This window comes from Eurytemora carolleeae, unplaced genomic scaffold, assembly GCF_000591075.1.
Source record: "Eurytemora carolleeae unplaced genomic scaffold, Eaff_2.0 scaffold304, whole genome shotgun sequence".
NCBI lineage: Eukaryota > Metazoa > Arthropoda > Copepoda > Calanoida > Temoridae > Eurytemora > Eurytemora carolleeae.
In genome coordinates, this window is record NW_019396345.1 from 170,195 (window position 1) to 192,352 (window position 22,158).

The 22,158-nt window shown below is 34.7% G+C and overlaps 1 protein-coding gene across 2 annotated transcripts in view; it reads left to right on the forward strand.

Moving 5' to 3' along the window:
- The window catches only part of LOC111701412 (potassium voltage-gated channel subfamily B member 2), a 26,074-nt gene extending 14,841 nt beyond the window's left edge, over positions 1-11,233 (forward strand). Inside the window, exons 8-13 of one of the 2 annotated variants that reach the window (XM_023472696.1) lie at positions 1,711-1,852; positions 1,933-2,084; positions 2,553-2,833; positions 7,716-7,967; positions 8,823-8,983; positions 9,993-11,233. In XM_023472696.1, coding sequence (XP_023328464.1) covers positions 1,711-1,852; positions 1,933-2,084; positions 2,553-2,833; positions 7,716-7,967; positions 8,823-8,973 — 978 coding nt within the window. In that variant the 3' untranslated portion in view covers positions 8,974-8,983; positions 9,993-11,233. The remainder of the gene's footprint in view (positions 1-1,710; positions 1,853-1,932; positions 2,085-2,552; positions 2,834-7,715; positions 7,968-8,822; positions 8,984-9,992) is intronic. The other variant, XM_023472697.1, reaches the window with a different exon arrangement.
- The last annotated feature ends 10,925 nt before the right edge of the window (positions 11,234-22,158 follow it).

A 22,158-nucleotide genomic window follows, 5' to 3' on the forward strand; every position in this document is an offset into this window, starting at 1 on the left:
ATGAATAGACGAGCAATATAGGACCTTCTTGGAAACGTAGAGATCAACTTTAAGACTGTTCTAACCAACCATACCTAACAAAATACTTTCTTTCTTTTTAAAATTCATCCACATATAGGGTGTCCCACGAAACATAACAGTTGGTAAATAGTTTAGAATGTCTTCTTCCATGATTTGTTAAGTTGTTTAATACCAAAGACAATAGTAAAAATATAATATAGGAGTCATATAATAGCAAAATTAATTTCAAAGTAAAATATACTTGAGCAAATAATTTTATAAACGAAATAAACCATGCAAACAGCCTTCAATATCTAACACAGTGTTTGGAAGACGACATTTAAAACTATTTACCAACTGTCATGTTTCGTGGGACACCCGGAGGATGAGACTTCAGTGACGACCTGTAAGCCTTTCAATACACTGATCGACTTTCTGTTTTCAATTGTTTTCTAATGCCAAACTAATCTATTTAGCACAGTCCACAGAAAGAAGTTAGCTTACAGTTAGAACCAGAAAACTGTGGAATAGAAAGACAGTATAAAAGTAATAATTAAATGTATTTGATGTTGTTACAAAGCAAATAATTTATTAAATTAGTTAATAATTGAAATCAGTTGATACTTGACTCCAGGATAGTATTGTCTACAAGTGCACAGACTATGCAGCCGAAGAGCTCTGTGTAAAATTAAACATGGAGGCCCACACCATATTATAGGTAACAGCGCAAACAGTGCAGAGTTAGGGGGTCTTTCTACATTTCTTCCCCTCTCTCTCTCTCGCCAGAATCAAGAAAAAATAGAAAAAAGAAAGCAGAATCCCGAGAGGTTGTGAACCATGCATAATGATACTGGTTTTCTACTCTCTCTGTCGGCTGCGAGGAATGAATTTGCTATGGACGAGGCAGGCCCTGTCCTAAAGTAATTTATGTAATGCGCACTCCAATGGGAAAAAAACGTTAAATTCTGCGGAGTGGGAAACACTTAAAGATATGCTATGGGAGTCCCTCGATACACTTCCTTCCTGATCTACTCCAAACTTCCAACTCCTACACCTCAACCCTACTTATTTGTCACAAACAGCATTTGGAATTGATTTCTTAGTGGACAACTGTTGTAGGCTCAACTGTTGTAGGCTCCGTTTTTAAGACCACTAGGCGAAACTAGGATTTGGACACAAAACTCAAAGAACAGAATGAAACTCAAAACAGCAATTGCCAAAACCTTTTTTTTCTACCTGGCCCCCCTACCCACCCTCCTGACTTCAAACCAGCCTGATCAACTGTGCAAGGCCGATCAGATATTCCCGGTTACAGCAGCAAATCTGCAAACTGAAACAATTACAGAGTGTCCCAAAAATACTGGTTTGGACAAATTTTTATTTTTTTCAAAATTATCCAATCAGGGTCAGTCAACAGAAGGAAAAGAACAAAAGGAAGAAGTAAGAAACGATGACAAGAAGATGAATCAAATCAGAATTTTCTGTATTAACTGTATCCATTTTATAAGACTAAAAATTCAAAATATTTAATTGTTTAAAAACTTATTAAATGAAATTGGTTTATTTTCACTGCACAATTGCTTTGTCTCATGCTCCTTGGCAATTTAGAAACTCAACTTGAGTCTAAAAGGAGTGTTTCTGGTCTTCACTGTACAACTGCAGAGTCACAAGTGTAATAATTAAGGTTTCAAATAAATATATAATGTCTAGATGTTTGCCTGGTCCAGTCTTGGAGTTGTTCTTCTCTCAACCTTCACTTTCGTCCTCGGCACTTTCCCAGAGTTCCAGGGGGAGGAGGAGACAGGACAACCTCCGCCATATCCAGAGGCTGTCCTCGCCATGGAGGTCGTAGGTGAGTCAAATTAATTTAAGTTACTTTGTAGTCTTTGGGTTTATTATTTTTAAATGTAACTTTAATCTTGTTTTATTTAGAAAACTGTGCCGTCCTGTTCTTCGTGATGGAGTATATCGTTAGGTTTGTCTGCTCTCCAAGAAAATGGAGATTTTTCAAGCAACCCATGAATCTGGTAGATTTCTTCGCCATCATACCTTTCCTTTTAGACCTTGTTATAGGTGGACTCCAGGTAGGTTCGGAGTTTAGGTAGTTTAGGTAGTTTTTTTTATAGGGGAGCTCTAAGATATTTAGGAACATAGGTGTACCCAGGTAGCTTAGGAACATAGGTGTACCCAGGTAGTTTAGGAATATAGGTGGGTTCAAGGTAGGTTCAGAGATGAATATGTGAGCTCCAGGTAGGTTGAGAGAATAGATGAACTCCAAGATGTTTAGGAACATAGGTGTACTCCAGGTAGTTTATGAGTATAGGTGGACTCCAGATAGGTTATGGGAATAGGTGGACTCAAGGTAGGCTATAGAGAATTGGTGGGCTCCAGGTAGGTTTGGAGAATAGGTGAACTCCAGGTAGGGTAGGAGAATAAGTGAACTCAGTGCATGTAGGTTAGGAGAATAGGTAGACTCCAGACAGTTCAAGAGAATAGGTTTCATATTAAGATTTGCATTTTTAATTAATTGGTTTTCAAAATTCTATTTTCAGGACTTTGAAATCATGGGTAAAGCCGGTAAAATAGTGAGATTAGTACGAGTAATGCGAGTTATGAGAATATTTAAACTCGTCAGACATTTTGCCGGACTACAGTCTCTAATATACACCCTGAACCAGGCGTACAAAGAACTAGGTTTACTAATGCTCCTAGTAGGGGTAGCAGTACTCACCTTCGCCTCACTAGTTTATTTCGCGGAGAAGGATAATCCTGCCGGCTCTTGGTCCTTCCTGGACTCTTTCTGGTGGGGACTCATGACACTTACTACCGTAGGGTGAGTTCTTATTTTACTTCAGTGAAACCATCATATAAATAGATCCATAATCTAAGAAATGAAGAAAAGAGCTCAGAACTTTTAAATTGACGGAAACTTGCTCTTTATAATTAAAAATTCTCTTATTCTACCAACCAACCCCCCCCCCCCCCCATCCCGTGAAAGATATATTTAAGCATATTTAAAATAAGATTTTAAAATCCATTAATTGAATTCTACGTAATTTGCACTTATTTAACTAACTAAACTAAACTAAACTAAACTAAACTAAACTAAACTAAACTAAACTAAACTAAACTAAACTAAACTAAACTAAACTAAACTAAACTAAACTAAACTAAACTATATTTATAATATGTTCTGCAGCGTAAACTGTACTTAAGTCACGTTTTCTTAAATCAAATTTATCCGAACTTGACTTTAATATTATAAAATAAATTTAATAAACTTCAAGGCAGGTGAAATATAAAGAAATCTTCAAATTCAAGAAAAATTTTCAAATTGTTCAATATCGAATATTGAATATTCTTTCTTCATTTCTGTTTTCAGTTTCTCCTTGGAGAAGGAAAATTATAATTATATTTACTCTATTAGACATGAATAGATGTAATTAGACATTATCAGACATGAATAGAAATCAATAGGCATCAATAGACATGAATAGACATAAATAGACATAAATAGTCATGAATAGATGTTATAAGACATTATCAGACATGAAAAGAAATCAATAGACATCAATAGACATAGACATAAATAGACATGAATGGACCTAAATAGACATGAATAGACATGAATATAAATCAATAGACATGAATAGACATAAATAGACATAAATAGACTTAAATAGACATGAATAGACATGAATAGACATAAATAGAAATAAATAGACATAAATAGACATGAATGGACATAAATAGACATGAATAGACATAAATAGACATAAATAGACATGAATAGACATAAATAGACATGAATAGACATGAATAGACATAAATAGACATTAATAGACATAAATAGACATGAATGGACATAAATAGACATGAATGGACATAAATAGACATGAATAGACATGAATAGACATAAATAGGCATAAATAGACATGAATAGACATGAATAGACATAAATAGACATGAAGAGACATGAAGAGACATGAATAGACATAAATAGACATGAATAGACATAAATAGACATGAATAGACATAAATAGACATAAATAGACATAAATAGACATGAATTTACATGAAATGATCATTTTGATTGAAATCTATAATTTAAAAGTACGGAAGTTTTGGATCATCTTCAAAAGTCGTGTAATCGTTTAAATTATCAAACAAAGGAATTAAGTCTTTGCCACCAATTCAGTTTTTGTAAAACCGATATCTTTGCAGCCTTATGATGTAAACTTACATTATTTGATCTAATATCTTTCAAAGTTTGAACTATTAAAGGTCTACGACATTGGGTTGCAACGATACTGAAATTAGAAACTCATAGTTTTTGGCAAAAATTCAATTCCTTTTCCAGAGTGTCACTGTAGTCCAGTATACAATATAAATGTTAAGATCTGTCATTTTATTCTCTCCGTTCCAAGTTAAAATGGGAGAATTAATAAATCATCTGTTCAGACTTTAGTTTGAGTTTAATTCGAAATAATTATTTAAACAACTGCGAACTATTAAAACTATAAATATTATTTCAAATTTTGCTGAAAGATTCTCGTAGCATGAAAAATTGGTTTTGCATTTCTAGAAATTTCAAGTTTTCCTGAGATTTTACCTGAGCTTGATATAAAGGGTGAATTAAAAAGGTTGGCGGATAGAATTTGGATTCCGTCCAACTTTGTATACTAAATAATATTTACGCATTTACGCAAAGTTAAGTTCAAATTAACTATCCACTAAACATTTTATACAGCCACCTGGATTGAATGATAATAAAGAAAGATCTCTTGGTTCCTTGTCAGAAACTGAAGAGTTTGATGAGAGGCTTTGCAGTGCTTCGCAGCACTGTCGGTTGCACCACGTGAAGGCTCTCTCTTGGCAACCATTGAATGATAATCTTTCGGCAAGACGGATATCGTCTTCTAACTCAGAACCTACTTTCAGGAAGATCCAATCGGTGATAAGCTTGAGCAAGTCAAACCTCGACTGTCCAAAATCTTGTTTCTTAAAAGAATCCTCTGTCCGAATTTAATGAATTTGAGCCGCGTCTCAAATCCTCCAAAAACCGGTTTCAATTGATCGCCGGCTTATATCTTGAAAAATGTAATACAATTTTTAAGTGGAACCAACCATTTTTGAGCCGTGGCTTAAATTCTTTAAATTCGGCCTCTGATCACCGCATTTTAGAGAATTGTCATGAAGACCTCAAAAACTTGTTCCACTTTATCCCCAGTCGGATACAGGCTGTTGGAAACACGAAAAGCCCCTTTCCTGATTTTGAAATATAAAAATCCATTTTTTAAGACTCGGTATAGCTTTTACGATAAATCCTCCAATCTTGTTAATCAACCCTATACAGTATATACCAAGGTATTAATGCAAGGAAAGTTAATTGCAGTTGCTTAAACTCTGCGTAGGTATTGAAACCAGTTCTCTGTGGGCGGAATGATGCACCAGTGTTCGTTTGATATCCGAGGAGGTTAAAAGCATTTAATTTTGATAATTTTGATAATTCACATAATAGTTTCCTATGACCAGAATATTTAATAGATTATTTTTGTGAAAATTGATTCCCTGTCAGGCTTTGACATCCGTCTTACGTTTAATTTTCCGCCCAAAGAAAATACACTGCAGTACAAAAAATGTGTACACCTCTGAAATAACTTTCCTTGCAATAGTACCTTGGTAAATACTAAGCCCGGCCTGGACAAATATCCATTATTTTTCCAATTGTAAACGGAAACGTAAAGATTAAATTGATCGCAAAAAAACCTAAATTTTGATTTGTTAAGTTTGGTTTGAATTGTTCTCAAGGTTTATAATTAATTGAAAAAGATAAGTTGAGTTGGTTTCCTTTAACCCTGATTATCCAATACCTGACCGTTATCCTGGTAGCAGTCTGACATCGGGGGGGAAAGAACTTTCCCAAGAGACCTATTTTGCCTACAAAACATCCAGAGCTTAGTCAACTTGGTCGAGGGAACCCGTTGTTAAGTGACATTTTTTAAGTTCAAAATATGCGAATTTTTTCGCGGAAACGTCGCAGAGCGGAAGGTTATTTTACCCAAGTTTATTCCAGAGGTGTACGCATTTTTTGTACTACAGTGTCCTGTCTCTGGGCGGTAATGAAACACGTGACGGATGTCGAAGCCTGATATGGGATCCATATTTCACATAAAAATCAATGAAATATTTTGGTCATAGGAAACTATTATGTGAATTATCAAAATTTAATGATTTTAACCTCCTGTGATACTAAACGAACACTGATGCATCTATTTTTATTTACAAATTCCGCCCAGAGAGAACTGGTTTCAATATGTATGCAGAGTATACGCAACTGCAATTAACTTTCTTTACATAATAACCTTGATTTTACCTAATTATTCCAAGAGACGTTCAGTTTCGTAATATCCCACTATAAGGGGAATCATGGGTCGGTAATGCTGGTCAAAAGGCGGTAAAATATTTTACAGGTTTAGTTTTAATTTTAATTTCAAATTTAGAAATTGTAAATGGTGAATTTGAGTTTGGAGAGAGTTGGAAACCAAACTAATTGGTATTATTTATTAAACAATTTGCACTGTAGAGTTGAAATATATTAAGGACAAAACATTATAGTTTCCAGGATTCAATACACAACTTTAAACTTTAATCAAATATAATATCAAATTATCAAATATCATATCAAATTATCAAATATATAAATAAATTAAAATATACAAATAAACAATGAGACCCATAATAATTAAATTTACCTAAATCTTTGAACAAAAACTACAATATTTCTGCAATCTATATATTTTCATGGATGAAGAAGTATCTAATTTGTTTTCATTTTGGAAAAAACATTTAGCTTTTCCTAGTACATAGCAGAGCTTAAATCATGGAGTCATTGAGTCATTTATGCATTGTTCTTGTTGAAGGAGAATCGTCAATAGTTTCGCGGATAACTTTGCTTTAAAAAAAAGGTTTTCTAGGATTCCAGGAATCACTCTAATGAGGTTATTAACTTGACCGTATCTTAAGCCTGTATTGGGCCCGTCTTGTGATTGGTCCAAGATCGTGGATTTGACCAATTATACAGGTCTTGAAAATTTCAGCCAATCTGAAGTAAGGATTTAAACGAATTCAAGAGAATGAATCTAACAAACAAAACAAAAATCTAAATACAAAGATTATGTATCTTTTCATGCATTATTACAATTAATGGGACTGTAAGCGTGACCCTCCATGCAAAGATGGCAATGCCCGGTTTACTTTGTAGCCTTGAAATTTTTATCTGATCAAAGTAAATAAGTGGAATATACGTATCTTTTCTGACCCAAAAAGTGTTTAATTCTGATAATTTTTCCTTTGCTTCTTATATTTTATAAGAAAGTAAAATGCAAAGTAATAAACAGTTAAAAGAAAAAAGATATCTATTTTATGCTTAATCAGACAATCTTTTAAGGGTACAGTTGTAAACCTTGCATTGCCTTCTTTGCATGGAGGGTCACTTGAACATACACGTACAGTCCCTTTAACAGTCTTGGCTTTGTTGTATCTTTATAAAAAAGTTCCATCGTGGAAAAGTTTTATATGTCTCAAATAAATCCTAAAGAATTTGTCCACAACACTGCATACTCAGTTTAACTACATTACATAGATGGTCTGTCCCTTTAAGAAAAGTTCTATTGTTCAACCATTTCAAAGCGTTCTAGATCTGTTTGTTTCAGGTACGGAGAATTGTCTCCGTCAACGTTTCCGGGAAAACTAATCGGAGGTTTATGTGCGCTCTGTGGTATCTTCATCCTTACCCTTCCAATACCTATAGTTGTCAACAGCTTCGCCAGCTACTACAAGAACAGGTTGTGGAGGAACGAGGTGGCGTACAAGAAGAGGGAGAGGGCGCAAAAGAGGAAGGAGATGGAAGTTTTAATGAAAGATAATCTTCTCAATATTCTAACAGTCCCTGGAACTCCAATAAGGTGGGGAAATAGTTTTATGATCCATCAACTCCAGACCTCGGAGATAGTTCAGTTTAGGAGGAGTTTCAAACATCTTTACGCGGCATTAGAAACAAAATAAAAAATTAACTATTTAAATTATTAATTTTAAAAGCATTGATGATGACATTAGAAATAAAAATATATATTCATGATAACAATTAAAATGGAAAATTTCAGTTTTTGTAAAAAATCTGAAAAATTAACAGAATTCCTTTTTTTAACTACATATAACATTAACACTGAAATGAATTTATGAAAATTAACGAAAATATTCAACATATTTGTCATTTCTCTGATCTCTCAGAAGTTACGCGCAGCATTTTTGAAAGACTGGAAAATAATCGTTAAATGTTAAATCGTGTTTTGAAGCAAAGGAATTGATCACAATCTTCAATTTTCTTATCCCTAATATCTTTTCAAGCTGATGGTGCAAACCTATGATATTTCAACCTTTGACTATTTGATCTAGCACTTCTCCTTTTCCCCAACTAAATTCAACCAACTTAAACCCCAGAAAGTTATTCCCACATCAAACACTTGAGCTGGGAACAGATCTTGTATTGTGGATGGATCTCGATCTTCTGTAAATATACAAATTAATCTAGTCTTTATTCGATATCCCGCATGAAGGGAGCTTTGATTAGGGGAGGAATAACTAGAATAAAGATCATGTAAAAATACAGTTTTTAAAGATTCTTAAATTAAAAGTGCTCAAAGTGGATATCGAGATCAAGAGATCGGAATTATGAGAATTAAACACTGAAGTTCCCAGCTCTGATCATAAATTTAATTTGTTCAGCTTTTTCTTTAGACCTTTCCATCTACCTCTCCTAGGTGTAGTGAAGAGGATGAGCTAGGATCCTCCAACAATATAAACCCATCTACCTCTCCTAGGTGTAGTGAAGAGGATGAGCTAGGATCCTCCAACAATATAAAGGGAAAGGGAGGAAATCCAACCTATGCTGAAAATACACTCTGCCCCTAGATAGAAGAAGGTAAAAACCATTATTAAAGGGACTGCTAACGTCATCTTTAGTGAACCTTTAAAATTTATTCGAAGAGCAATGAAGAAAATAAAATATTTCTATTATGTTCTAAATTTTTAAACTGAAACACGATTCATTCATATTTTGTAAAAAATCAACCTTCTGTCTATTTCTAAGTAGTGACCAGCCTTTTCATAGAAAAATAGTAAAAAGTATATCTTTGAAAAGCGTTTACGGTTAGGGCTGGGCAAAGTTCCCTTAACGGAATGGAGGTTTTTAAAAATTAAAGGAAGTGTCCGATAACGAACGGCTCAAACCGTTAATTTTTCAAACGTTAAATTAACCGTTTTTGAAAAAAATTAACGGCTGAAAACGAAAACGGAACAGACTTTTATTTAAACGGTGAATTTCGTTAATTTTAATTTTTTCAACCTAAAATTGCATTTAACTTAAAAAAGAAAAACATTTTTAACATGTTTTGAAGGTTTTAAATATCGCCTTCTGTTTTCAAAAGCTTAAATGCTAAGAATAGAGCGATTTAACCGCTAACAATTTTTTTTTGATGCTTCGTGCCGTTAACGATTTAATAAGACGTTTATATTGAAAAGGATCGTTACAGACAGTTACAAAAGACGACATAATTCCAATTTTTAACTTGAAAAAAGTTTTTTAAATTGTAAAAATATTTTTGATTTGTCAAAATGATAAATCCAGGTATAAAACCTGGTTCAGTGCCAACCCAGCAGAAATATTCCCTCCGGGTATAGTTTTGAACTGAGAGAGCTATACTATCTTATTTTCTGCTGATTATCTCCCTTCAGGGACTTTAGGGATACAGATTAGGAGCATTCATTCACTCATTCATCCATAAATTTACTTAATTTGTTTCATTTATTTCATTCATTCACTTTTCATTTTCTCAATCCTCTTAAACCTTTTAATTTTGTATGTACTGAATTTTAATTGTTCTAATACATATAAAATAATGATTTACATTAATTAAAATTATATTTTTCAGATTCTGAATCCTTAACTGAACCTGATGTGATAGATAACCTGCAGCCCCCCCCCCCAGATGATTGTCCAACAGTTCCATAGTTCTAAAATTCTACAGTCCTACAGTTCGATAGTCCTAAAGTCCTTCAGTTCTAAAGTCCTTCAGTCATACAGTCATACAATTATAAAATTCTACGGTCCCATACAGATCTACAGTTATACAGAGTTCTACAGTCCTAAAGTCCTACAGTTCTAAAATTCTACGGTTCTATACAGATCTACAGTTATACAGTCCTACAGTTCTAAAATTCTACCGTCCTACAGTTCTTAAGTTCTAAGATCCTACAGTTCTACAGTCCTTTAGAGTCCAACAGTTTTACAGTTTCACAGTTCAACAATCCTACAATCCTACAGTTCTACAGGCCTACAGTCCTTTAGTCTTACAGTCATTCGGTTCTACAGTCCTACAGTCCTACATTCCTACATTCCTAGAATTCTACAGTCCTAGAATTCTATAGTCCTAGAATTCTACAGTCCTGCAGTCTCACAGTCCTACAGTTTTACATTTCTAAGGTTCTACAGTCCTACAGTTCTACAGTTCTACAATCCTACAGTTCTACAATCCTACAGTTCTACAATCCTACAGTTCTACAATCCTACAGTTCTACAGTCATACAGTACTATACATTCCTGTGGTCATACAGTCCTTCAGTCCTTCAGCCCTGCAGTCATAAATTCCTACAGTCCTACAAGTCTTACAGAACTACAGACTTACAGTCCTACAGACCTGGGTAAACTCTGATATAGATATCTTTCATAAAGTCCCAGAGATCTAGGGCAAACTCTGGAATAGATATCCTACAGTCCTACAATTCCACAGACCTAGAGTAAACCCTGGAATAGATATCCAACAGTCCTACAATTCCAGAGACCTAGAGTAAATCCTGAGATAGATTTCCTACAATCCTCCCAGTCTTGTAGTATGTAAAACCTACAGTCCAATATTTATTATTCCTTTATGATTATTATTTTTACAATCCGACAGTCCTATATTCTTACAGTTCTCTAGTTCCACAGTATACCCTGAGAAAATGTCCTGCTTTATTACGGCTCTGAGCTGAAAGAACCTATTAAACCTCTAGTTTAAGGCTGAAATTATTTATATGTAGATTGTTTTTTACCCTGCAGTTGATCGGAGTATTTATTCTCTTGAATTAAGTTAATTACATTTTAGAGTTGAATAAAATTTGTTTGATTCGTTTCTTTTATTTTTAATTCTATTTAAACACTATTATATTACGCTGGTTCGTAATACAATCCATATTATACTGCTTTTGATAAAACTTCCAACATTTCAGAATTGTATTCTGTTCAAGTTTGCTTTTATTAAACAATCCAATATTTTTATTCTAAAAAAGAACAAATTACGTTTTAACACGTTTGTTTTTGGATCTTTTTTTATATTTTCTTGAGGGTCCCGATTTAGCAAATATATACAATTTAAACATGTTAAACTTCTAAAATTTTAGTGTAACCTTTCAAAAAAAAAAACTAATCAACTTATTGCAAATCACTTAGGACACTATACAAATATAAAAAGTTACAAATACATTTGGAACAGTAAAGCTTAAATTTCAAATTTCTAACTTTTTAAGAACAAAAAATGTGTTTTTAAAACCCAAAAAATTAGACAAAGGTATTAGTTATTACATACAAACACAAAATGGCGTAATAGCTAACGGTTTTTACCAAAAGTGTTAAAATTTAAACAAAAATGTTGGATTCGTTAAAAATTTCCTAACCATGACTTAGCGGCGACTTTCTCGCCTCGCTTTCCTGGGCTATTTCGGCTGTTAAGTTGCAGCTAGGTCGGGTCTAGGACGGGTTTAGAAACTTGGATTAGGATTAATGTACAGAAGACGACATCTCACCAGCTGACTTCTAATTCAGCTGTTTTATCTAGGGATAGGATCTAAACTTTTCAGAATACATTTTTTTAAAAACACTTTTCGTTTCACTTTTTTATTTCTCCAATATTTTTGCGCTTATGAACCATATGGTAAAAAATGTTTATATGGAATCTTATTATTGAGATTTGGATCGAGAGGAAGAGAGTTATTAAAATTGAGATGTAAGAATAGTTTGAGAAGAAAAAGTGAAAACAAAAACTAGAATTTGGAAAACAATTGTAACTTTAGAGAAGACGACATTTCAACACTGTTTATTATTCAAATTTACTCGAGAAACTAATAATAATAGTTAATGAATCGGATTATGAATTTTAATATTATCAAAATCAAGACCGAATTTTTTTTGTTTTGTTGGGGGGGGGAGGTGCACGCAGGCGGGGCAGGGCAGGGCACGCGAACCCTTAAATCTAATTTTCTCCTTAAATTTGATCTTAAAACGGGGGGTGTGGGGGCAAGTGTCCTGTCGCCACCCCCCTCAGTCAAAGCCCTGTCGATGTTAACTTTTTAATTCCTTCTATGCCTTCTACTGTTTAAATTTTTGATCTATTTAAGTCTATATAAAGTTTATGTCGTCTTCTGTCTGAGCGAAATAACATTATAATCTTTCTTTCAAGCTAAACATTAATTTACGGAAAATTCAAAACATTTTTTTCTTCTCGACTCGATGGCGTTAAAGTAGTTATGATTGAAAACTGCAGGGGCATACGGGGGGGAGGGGCCTGAAACCCTATGTAACCCCTAGGCATGCCCCGCCCCCCCCCCAGGCCCCATAGCTGACCATGGGTGTAAATAAGGATTCTGTAGGTGGGTAAATTTTTTTACCCCCCCTATAAAAATATCATGATGTATATCAAATTATTGGTTTTAGTTGGGTTTGATTTGCATTTTCCACTCATTTCTGGCATTTACAAATTCCATCAAATAAAGGCTTCATTTCATATCTTTCAGCTTTTTCATTGTTTTATATCCGTCATTCATTTGACTATAAAGATCTGTAAAAAAAACTTAATTTATTTTAAGTAACATAAAAAATAGTTTTGATTCTAATAAGTAAAAGATGTAACTTTTTTAAATCTTTAGAAAAGCTACTCTGCAAAACTTTGAAAAAAAAATTGTCTTTGTTTATATTCTAATTTCTAATTTCTAAAATTTTCTTGTCGTCAATGTACTAGGTATATATTTTAATTTCACTATATTTAAAGAGAAATGTCTTACTTTTTAAAACTTAATTCTTAATAATCTTTATCTTTTAACATTTTATTCCCCCCCCCCCGGGAGAGCTTTATACTTAATTTGACATATAGTGCAATTACGCCAATGCATTAAAAAACTCGTTTTTTGGGTAAAATTTATCTATGTTACTTTGATAAAGTTGATTGAGTAAGATTATTATTTTTTTTACAGTTTTCCTAAAAGTTAATTGTAATCATGAACATGGAGAATGGAGATCAAGTTACTAAACGGGGATATTTGTGTCCCCAGGATTCTAGGGGGGGGGATTTACCCCTAAGATTCTAGGGGGGTAATTACCCTTAGGATTCTAGGGGTGGTAAGTAACCCCAATAACCCCCCTTATTTACGCCACTGCCTGGCTCTTAGACATATTAAATTACATATGTATTCTTCTATTATCAATTGACAATTTGTTATGATAATTTCTCAAATTCTTTAAATTTTTCTTATTTACAATTTTTTCATAATACAGTTTTAAGGGCGGTGAACACCGACCTTATACTAAAATATATTATGATTTTGCCAATTACGACTAAAAAAAAATTAAGCCCAAAACAATGTTTTAAATCTTCATATCCAGGGCTTTAAACAGGATTAAGGGTCGGAAAGGTGAGATCAAGGATGGAGGCCTATCAACTTTATATATCTGAGGTTTGGCTTGCTTTCTAGTTTCTCGGGGGTTAAAGATGTGCAAAGTTGTATACAGGGTGACCCACAAAGGATGAGACTTCAGAGACGATTCACGAAATTTATACTGTCGGTTTCCTCTTATTCATGAATCCCCGCAACTGTAAAATTGTGCCTTTCTTTGTAAAATAATTTAATCAGCCATTTCAGGACTTTATCCGAGCCAGAAGACTTAGTCTAACCTTGGGACCATCATATCTTTAAAGTTTTAAGTCGAATTTCCTTTTTAAACGACAAAGTTTGTCTCCTTTGGAATGAAGTTTCATGTTACTTGTCACTAACTCATGCAGTCTATACTAGTCTTTCATCCCAGCTTTTTGTTTGAAAACTTTTATAGGATTTGGAGATGGATAGATAGTTATTTAGATACACAGATAGATGGATGTAAAGATAGATAGATTGAGAGAAAAGTTGTTTTTACCCTACTGAAAACTTTTTAACGATAAAACATGATAAATGTTCGAAAACTTTTCCTACTACAGAAATAGATAGATATTTCTAACTGTTTTTCCATTCGTATTCAAATGTTTTCAAATTCAATTGGACGTTATTTAGGACACGTGTTAGTCCTTTCCGTTTCAGATTAGACATCAGCTCATTAACGTTCCTAATCGAAGTTAGTCAGTACAATTAAAGTAAAAACTCAACTTCTTAAAGTGCTCTGAAAAAGTTATTCGGCTAGTTTTCAATAACAATTCAGCGCCTTAACGTGCTATTAACACGTTATTTAACACATTTTTAGTATGATCTCATCTCACAAACGTGCTTTTAGAGGCTAGTACAAATGTTTAGAGAAATTAAGAACTCAGCTCCTTAACGTGCTATTTTTAGGCTAGTAGTAAGTATTAAAAACTCATGGCTTCCTAAACGTGCTTTTATTAGGAATTAAAAACTCAGCTCCCGAACGTAGTATTACCAAGTAAGTTAACACGTTTTATTTTAGTAGAACTCAGCTTGATGTTCTAACAGTTTTTTTTTCTGATGATTCCATTATGTTGTCCTCCATACTAGATATGTGCAAGTCACTTTTGTAGAGAACCCTATTTTGAAAATAAACAGTTTTCAACATTATTAACATTAATATCTTATTCATACTTGATCAGACAAAGCTTTTAAGGGTACCGTTGTGAATTTATAGGCTTTGCCATCTTCGTATGGAGGGTCACTTGAAATTACGCTTACAGTCCCTTTAAGTAAACATTCTACCGAAAATGTTAGATGTCTAAACAAACTACGGAGAAACAGTTCTGAGTTCAATACATGGAGAAATCTACATTATCAACCCGCGTATTTAGAATTTAAATTAATTCTTTATTTTGCATCTAATGTGTAATTGAGGCAAATATGATTAGTTATGGATATCGTAGTAAGAAGGGGCTGGAAATTGAGACTGCCACATTACTTATACATGTTGTTCAATGTATGTTCAATGTTCATTATATGCCACTGCCAACTAAAATATGCACGTTCCGAAACTAAAATATGTTTGGATTTAGTCAAAAGCCCCGCCAGATACAAGTGATCTTCAGTTTATAAATCTTTATATCCAGGAACCTGAACCAGGAATACGACGTGTTCTGAAACAATTCTGAACCAGAAACAGGACTGAAATTGAAGCAAACCTGAACTTGGAGCATGGTTGAACTAGGAATGGGTTTGAACGGATAGTGACTCAAGAAAACTACGGAGTTGGAGTATCCAGGAGTATCCAGAGTATCCAGATTATCCAGAGTATCCAGAGTATCCAGGAGTATCCAGGAGTATCCAGGAGTATCCAGGAGTATCCAGGAGTATCCAGGAGTATCCAGGAGTATCCAGGAGTATCCAGGAGTATCCAGGAATATTCAGGAGTATTCAGGAGTATCCAGGAGTAACCAGGAGCATCCAGGAGTATCCAGGAGCATCCTTGAGTATGCCCGTAGCCCAAGAATTCTAGAGTATCCAGGATGAGGAAATATTGGCAGATGGGATGGACATGAAAGGGGCGGGTTGAGGAGAGATGGGTTCGGATTGTAAACCGGAGAGAGGAGGGGGAATTGTAAAAAAGTAAGGAGGAAGGATTGTAACCAGAGAGAAAAGCGGGAATTGCAGTAAAGTAAGGAGGAAGGATTGTAAACCAGAGAGAGAAGGGGGAATTGTATTAAAGTAAGGAGGAGAGATTGTAAACCAGAGAGGGAAGGGGGAATTATAGTAAAGTAAGGAGGAAGGGTTGAAAACCAGAGAGGGAAGGGGGAATTATAGTAAAATAAGGAGGAAGGATTGTAAACCGGAGAGAGAAGGGGGAATTGTAGTAATGTAAGAAGGAGAGATTGTAAACCAGAGAGAGAAGGGGGAATTGTAGTAAAGTAAGAAGGAGAGATTGTAAACCACAGAGAGAAGGGGGAATTATAGTAAAGCAAGGAGGAGAGATTGTAAACCACAGAGAGAAGGGGGAATTGCAGTAAAGCAAGGAGGAGAGATTGTAAACCAGTGATAGAAGGGGGAATTATAGTAAAGTAAGAAGGAGAGATTGTAAACCAGAGAGAGAAGGGGGAATTGCAGTAAAGCAAGGAGGAGAGATTGTAAACCAGAGAGAGAAGGGGGAATTGTAGAGAAGTAAGGAGGAGAAATGTAAACCGGAGAGAGAAGAGTAATTGTAGAGAAGTAAGGAGGAGAAATGTAGACCAGGGAGAGAAGAGTAATTGTTTAACATATTGATCATTTAGTTCCGTTCAATATATATTTTCTTATTTAGTTAATCAGAGAATACAAACACTGCACAAACATTAATCAATTTTATACATGATTCAAGGTTCAGATCTAACAGATGTGTTTTGTTAATATATTTTGTTATTGCAGAACTTATTCAATAAACATTAGATCACGCGGTAAACATTTATATTGAGGAGTCGGAGCTGTTGTGTATCGTGAATCTGGATCTCTTGATCTCGATATTTAATGTGGGTGGTTTTAAACTTGAGGATAAATGTGTGATCCGTCAACTAAATTTATCACTGCATGGTATGACTACCACGGGTTATAGACGAGGAATTAGATAAATCAGTGGGTCTTCAAAGGATGGAGGTCGATGCTTACTGTTCTACATGTTTATTGACTCCACCTGTTCTACATGTTTATTGACTCAACCTGTTCTACATGTTTATTGACTCCACTTGTTCTACATGTTTATTGACTCAACCTGTTCTACAAGTTTATTGACTCAACCTGTTACATATTTATTGACTCCACTTGTTCTACATGTTTATTGACTCAACCTGTTCTACAAGTTTATTGACTCAACCTGTTCTACATGTTTATTGACTTAACCTGTTCTACATGTTTATTGACTCAACCTGTTCTATATGTTTATTGACTCGTTCTACATGTTTATGAAGTTTGGACAAGTCAAGAAGAATAAGTTTGAAACCTCTGGACCCCGCGAAGTGACCTTGAGTGCCAGCTCTGCGCATAAAGTTGGAAAATTAATCAGAATTTCCTCCAAAGCAGTGTCGAGCTCAAAAAGGTCGGAAATAAAAAATAATTCCAAGTTTTCTAAGCAAAATATCAAACATCGCTGTGTCACATTTCTTAAAATTAAAGCTGTGAGCGATTTATTTTAACCCTTTAAACCCATACCAAGAAAAACAAAAGTTTTTGGTTTTCATTTATTTTTTTCGCAAAAAAAATAAATTGTAGGTGGTACAGGAGCTCAAGGTTATGCTGGTATTCCTAATTTCCATAAACTTATTTAGAGTGAGTTAGTGTGCATTTATTTAGCACTGTAACTATCGTAAACCAGAAAATCTAACTTACTTTCTAGGAATGGGTTGTTTCTAATTAAAATAAATATATTATTCATGCAATGAATAATTTTCAATAAAAAAGTTGAATAAGGAGTTGCGGGTTTTGGCGCAATTCCTGAAAATTAATTATTCAGTCCGGTAAATTTTACTTGTCAACTTGAGGAATAAATAATACAGGTTGACACTTTAATATAAAACTTATTATTTACACCTTGGTTCAATAAATCATAAACTAAGAATATACTTTTATAGATACTGTAAAACAGGAAGGAACAAATCAAAAGACTGTACTTACAATTTGATTGGACTCTGAGAAAATATGCTTAACAGCTACAGGGGGATTTTTCAAGTCGTTTTTTTCAGTTTTGCTTAAATGGATGAAAAATCCGCAATATTGAATAAAAATCTCCCAATTTCATGCTCATTGTCTGAAATTTGATAATTCTTAAAGAAACAATGGATATGGCACAGAAAAAAAAAGATTAAAGGTCTCCCTTAAACACGTCAAACAGTGTTGAAAATATGGCATTTTAAGGGGGGAATACAAAAGGCTGATTATTCCCCTTTACATACTAACTAATAAACCCTTATTGTATTGTACGAGAAGCTACAGAGGATAATTATAATTACACTTTAAACCTTCTTTACTCTTCTTATACATAGAAAACAGGGATTAGGGGTGGACAGACAAAAACAATTTATATATATTGAATTGGGCTCGTTCTCTTACATTTGTCTTTTTGTACAGACATTAAATAAATCAAATACTGGATCTTTCCTGAATCTTAATTTTTAAATTCTATATTTTGAATAATTAGATCAAGATACCCTAACACAGTTTATACATTTATATTTCATTTTTCCCACAAAACATGACAGTTAAGAGACGACTTGAAGGTCGTCTTTGATCTTTGAAACAATCTCTGACATTTATTTGTCAACCTACTTTTATATGATTCTAGAAACAATAATCACAAAATATCCCCTAGTACAAATGTGTGGTTTGCCTTTTTTGTGCTTTCAATATTACCAAATTCCAAGATCAAAGACGACCTTTCAACTGTTATGTTTCTTGGAACAACCTGTATGTAAATATAGAAGTTTATTGTTTATAGAATCCACATGTATGCAACTTTAACACAGACTTTAATTGAAAACTAAATTTAATAAATATGTTTTTTCCTAAATATGAACGAGGTCTTGGTTTGCCTGCAGGAGACATGCCAGCGCCGGCTTAAATCTTGAAACATTTGATACAATTTTAAGTGGAACCAACCATATTTAAACCGCGGCTTAAATTTAAACCGCCGCTTTAATTCTTTAAATTCGGTCACAGACCATGATTAATAACTGAATCATTTATTTGCTGTCTGAGAGTTAAACTTTTGTTTAAGATGGCGCTAGCTAATCTCGATATTCAGAGAGTGTAAACTTTTAAATGAAAGGATTTATTTCAATCTCTTTATTGGAGATCCAAGACATGATTCAGAAATTATTCAAAAAGCGTCTAAAGATAAACTGTCTTAGCGCTCTAACCACAGATTAAAGATTTACGTCCTCCATGGTTAGAATTCGTAAAAGACACAAAGGACGACAAAGGACGACAAAGGACGACAAAGGACGACAAAGGACAAAGTATGAGTATAAATCTCCGAAGATCCGGGTTCATTAATATGAAAGAAGTACATTAGAACCAACAGGCGTCCTGCCTTTATTGGCAATACTGACCCCCGATATATTTCTTATATGAAGAGCAGGGAGGAGGGGGGGGTGGGGATTTAGAAATACTACTTTGTCAGAGCGGGAAAGAGGTTTTTAAACGAGGAGATACAAAATGCACTATAGATTTCCAAGAATTTAAAGTACATGAACAAGGATTATGAGGTGAACAGGAATTGGAAGGAGGGCAAGAAGGAATTTGAAGGAGGCACAAGAAGGAATTGCAAGAAGGGCAAGAGGGAATTGGAAGGAGGGACAAGAAGGAATTGGAAAAAGGACAAGAAGGAATTGGAAAAAAGGACAAGAAGGAATTGGAAGGAGGGACAAGAAGGAATTGGAAGAAGGGACAGAAGGAATTGGAAGGAGGGACAAGAAGGAATTGGAAGAAGGGACAAGAAGGAATTGGAAGAAGGGACAAGAAGGAATTGGAAGGAGGGACAAGAAGGAATTGGAAGAAGGGACAAAAAGAAATTGGAAGAAGGGATAAGCAGGAATTGGAAGAAGGGACAAGAAGGAATTGGAAGAAGGGACAAGAAGGAATTGGAAGATTGATGAGACGGAAGAAAGTTCCATGAATGGGACGGGAGAAAGTTCCATTAATGGGACGGAAGAAAGGTTCAAGAGTGGAAAGGGAGAATGGACCATTAATGGGACGGGAGAATGGACCATTCATGGGACGGGAGAATGGACCATTAATGGGACGGGAGAAAGGACCATTAATGGGACGGGAGAAAGGACCATTAATGGGACGGGAGAAAGGACCATTAATGGGACGGGAGAAAGGACCATTAATGGGACAGGAGAATGCTCCATGGATGGGACAGGAGAATAAATAATCTAAATTTAAAGTTGAATTATCAAATAAGGAATGTAAACACTAAAAGATGAATGATGTAATGAAATGGGAAAAGAGAGGATGTGAGTATAGGGGAGACGGAGAGAGATCGAAGTGGAAGGATACAACAAGAAAGGAAACAACTGATCGAATCAGGGTGGAAAGATCCATAGATACTGGATAGGAAAGAAGCTGGGGGGATATCCGCTGGAATATATGAACTAGGAAATACAATGTTAGCCATAAACATATTTTAGGATTCAATTGAACCAGAAAAATTGAGAGATGCATATTGCATTTAGAGCACAATGGGTGTTTGGAAGGTTACACGAATAAGGGAGGGGGGGGGGGGAGTGGAGGAAAATACAAGAAGGGGATAATAAAGCACAAATAGCAATAAATATACTAAAAGGGTTTAAACATGCAAGTTTAGAGTTTAGAGTTTAGAGAGAAAGGTTCACGGAAGGATTTAAAAGTAAAAAAGACAGAAAAACTAGTCTATAGAAGAAAGAGAAGATCACGTAAGGATTTAAAAGTAAAAAAGACAGAAAAACTAGTACTGAGAAGAAAGAGAAAGGTTCACTGAAGGATTTGAAAGTACAAAATACAGAAAAACTAGTACTGAGAAGACAGGAAAAGGTTCACGGAAGGAAGGGAAAGGGGGAATGGAAGGAATGAGAGGGATAAGATGAAAGCACAAAGAAGACAGGGAAAGAAGTAGACTAGAAGAAAGAAAGGTTTATAGGTAGAAAGGGTGGATAGGGGAAGGGGTTACAATTAAAAATAACGCAGGGAAATAAGTTACCTAGATAAAAGAAAAGATTTAAAGATTTAAAGGGAGAGGGTGAGTGGTTGATTATACAAAGAAGACAGGAAAATGAGAACCTAGGGGACAAAGAAAGGTTTTTGTGAAAGAAAAGGGCAAAGGGGGAGTGAAATCATAAAGAAGACAGGGAAATGAGAACCTAGGTAACAAGGAAAGGAAGAGGGAAAAGAAGGGGAGTGAAATCACAAAGAAGACAGGGAAATTAGTAACAACATTAAGGGAAAGTTTATAGATGGGAGGGGGGGGGAAGTGCTTCTACGAAATATTAGAAGGGATGAATTATGAGATAAAATGTTAACCATATAGACGGAGTAGACACATATTTGGGATTCAATGAGACGAATCTATTGTGAGGAATGCCTCTATTGTGTGTATGGATATAAAATGTATGTTAGAAGGATATATGTATGAAGGGTGAGAAAGAAATAAAATCATTTCTCAAGTTAAAAAATAAAAGTTGGTTTTTTGATACATCAGTTATTTCTGGTGTAACTCAAATATATAGTTATACAATTACAAAATACATGTTTATATGGAAACTTTTATTTTCAAAACTATAAATAGAATGAAATCTAAGGAACCCCCCGGGGCCTGGGGCAAACTCAATATCTGGCATTCCAATCAGGGTTTAACAAGCTCTAGCTCTCTACTTGATCAACATAAACCAAACTATACTCCCTGGTTTAACTACTACCAGGAGCTCTCCTAAATTCAAACCTGTTTAGTCAAGATTTATCGATTTAATTGATTAGCCGGGGAGAAAGCCCAAGTTTTCTTCATATTTGTGAAATTTAAAGGTTTATATTCTGAACTCTGCCAAAACTAAGGCTTTGCATGTTTCTGGACTCTGACTAAACCCCCGCGGCTTCAACAGCGAAATGTTTTGTAGTGTGTTGGGATCAGCGGACAATTGCAGGACCATTTGAGGATTAGTGAACTATACAGAGTCAGGTTCGGAGTATCTGAGTTCGGTAGGATTGAACCTCAAGACTCTAGTCTCTACACAAGAACCCGCAGTATTAAGTAAACTCCCGCCAAACAATGCCGTGTCTGTGTTTCTATCCAGAGAGAATAATGAACTCTAGTTGAGTTGAAGTGAAGAGCTGAAAGGGGGAACTTAGAAGACGGGAGAATAT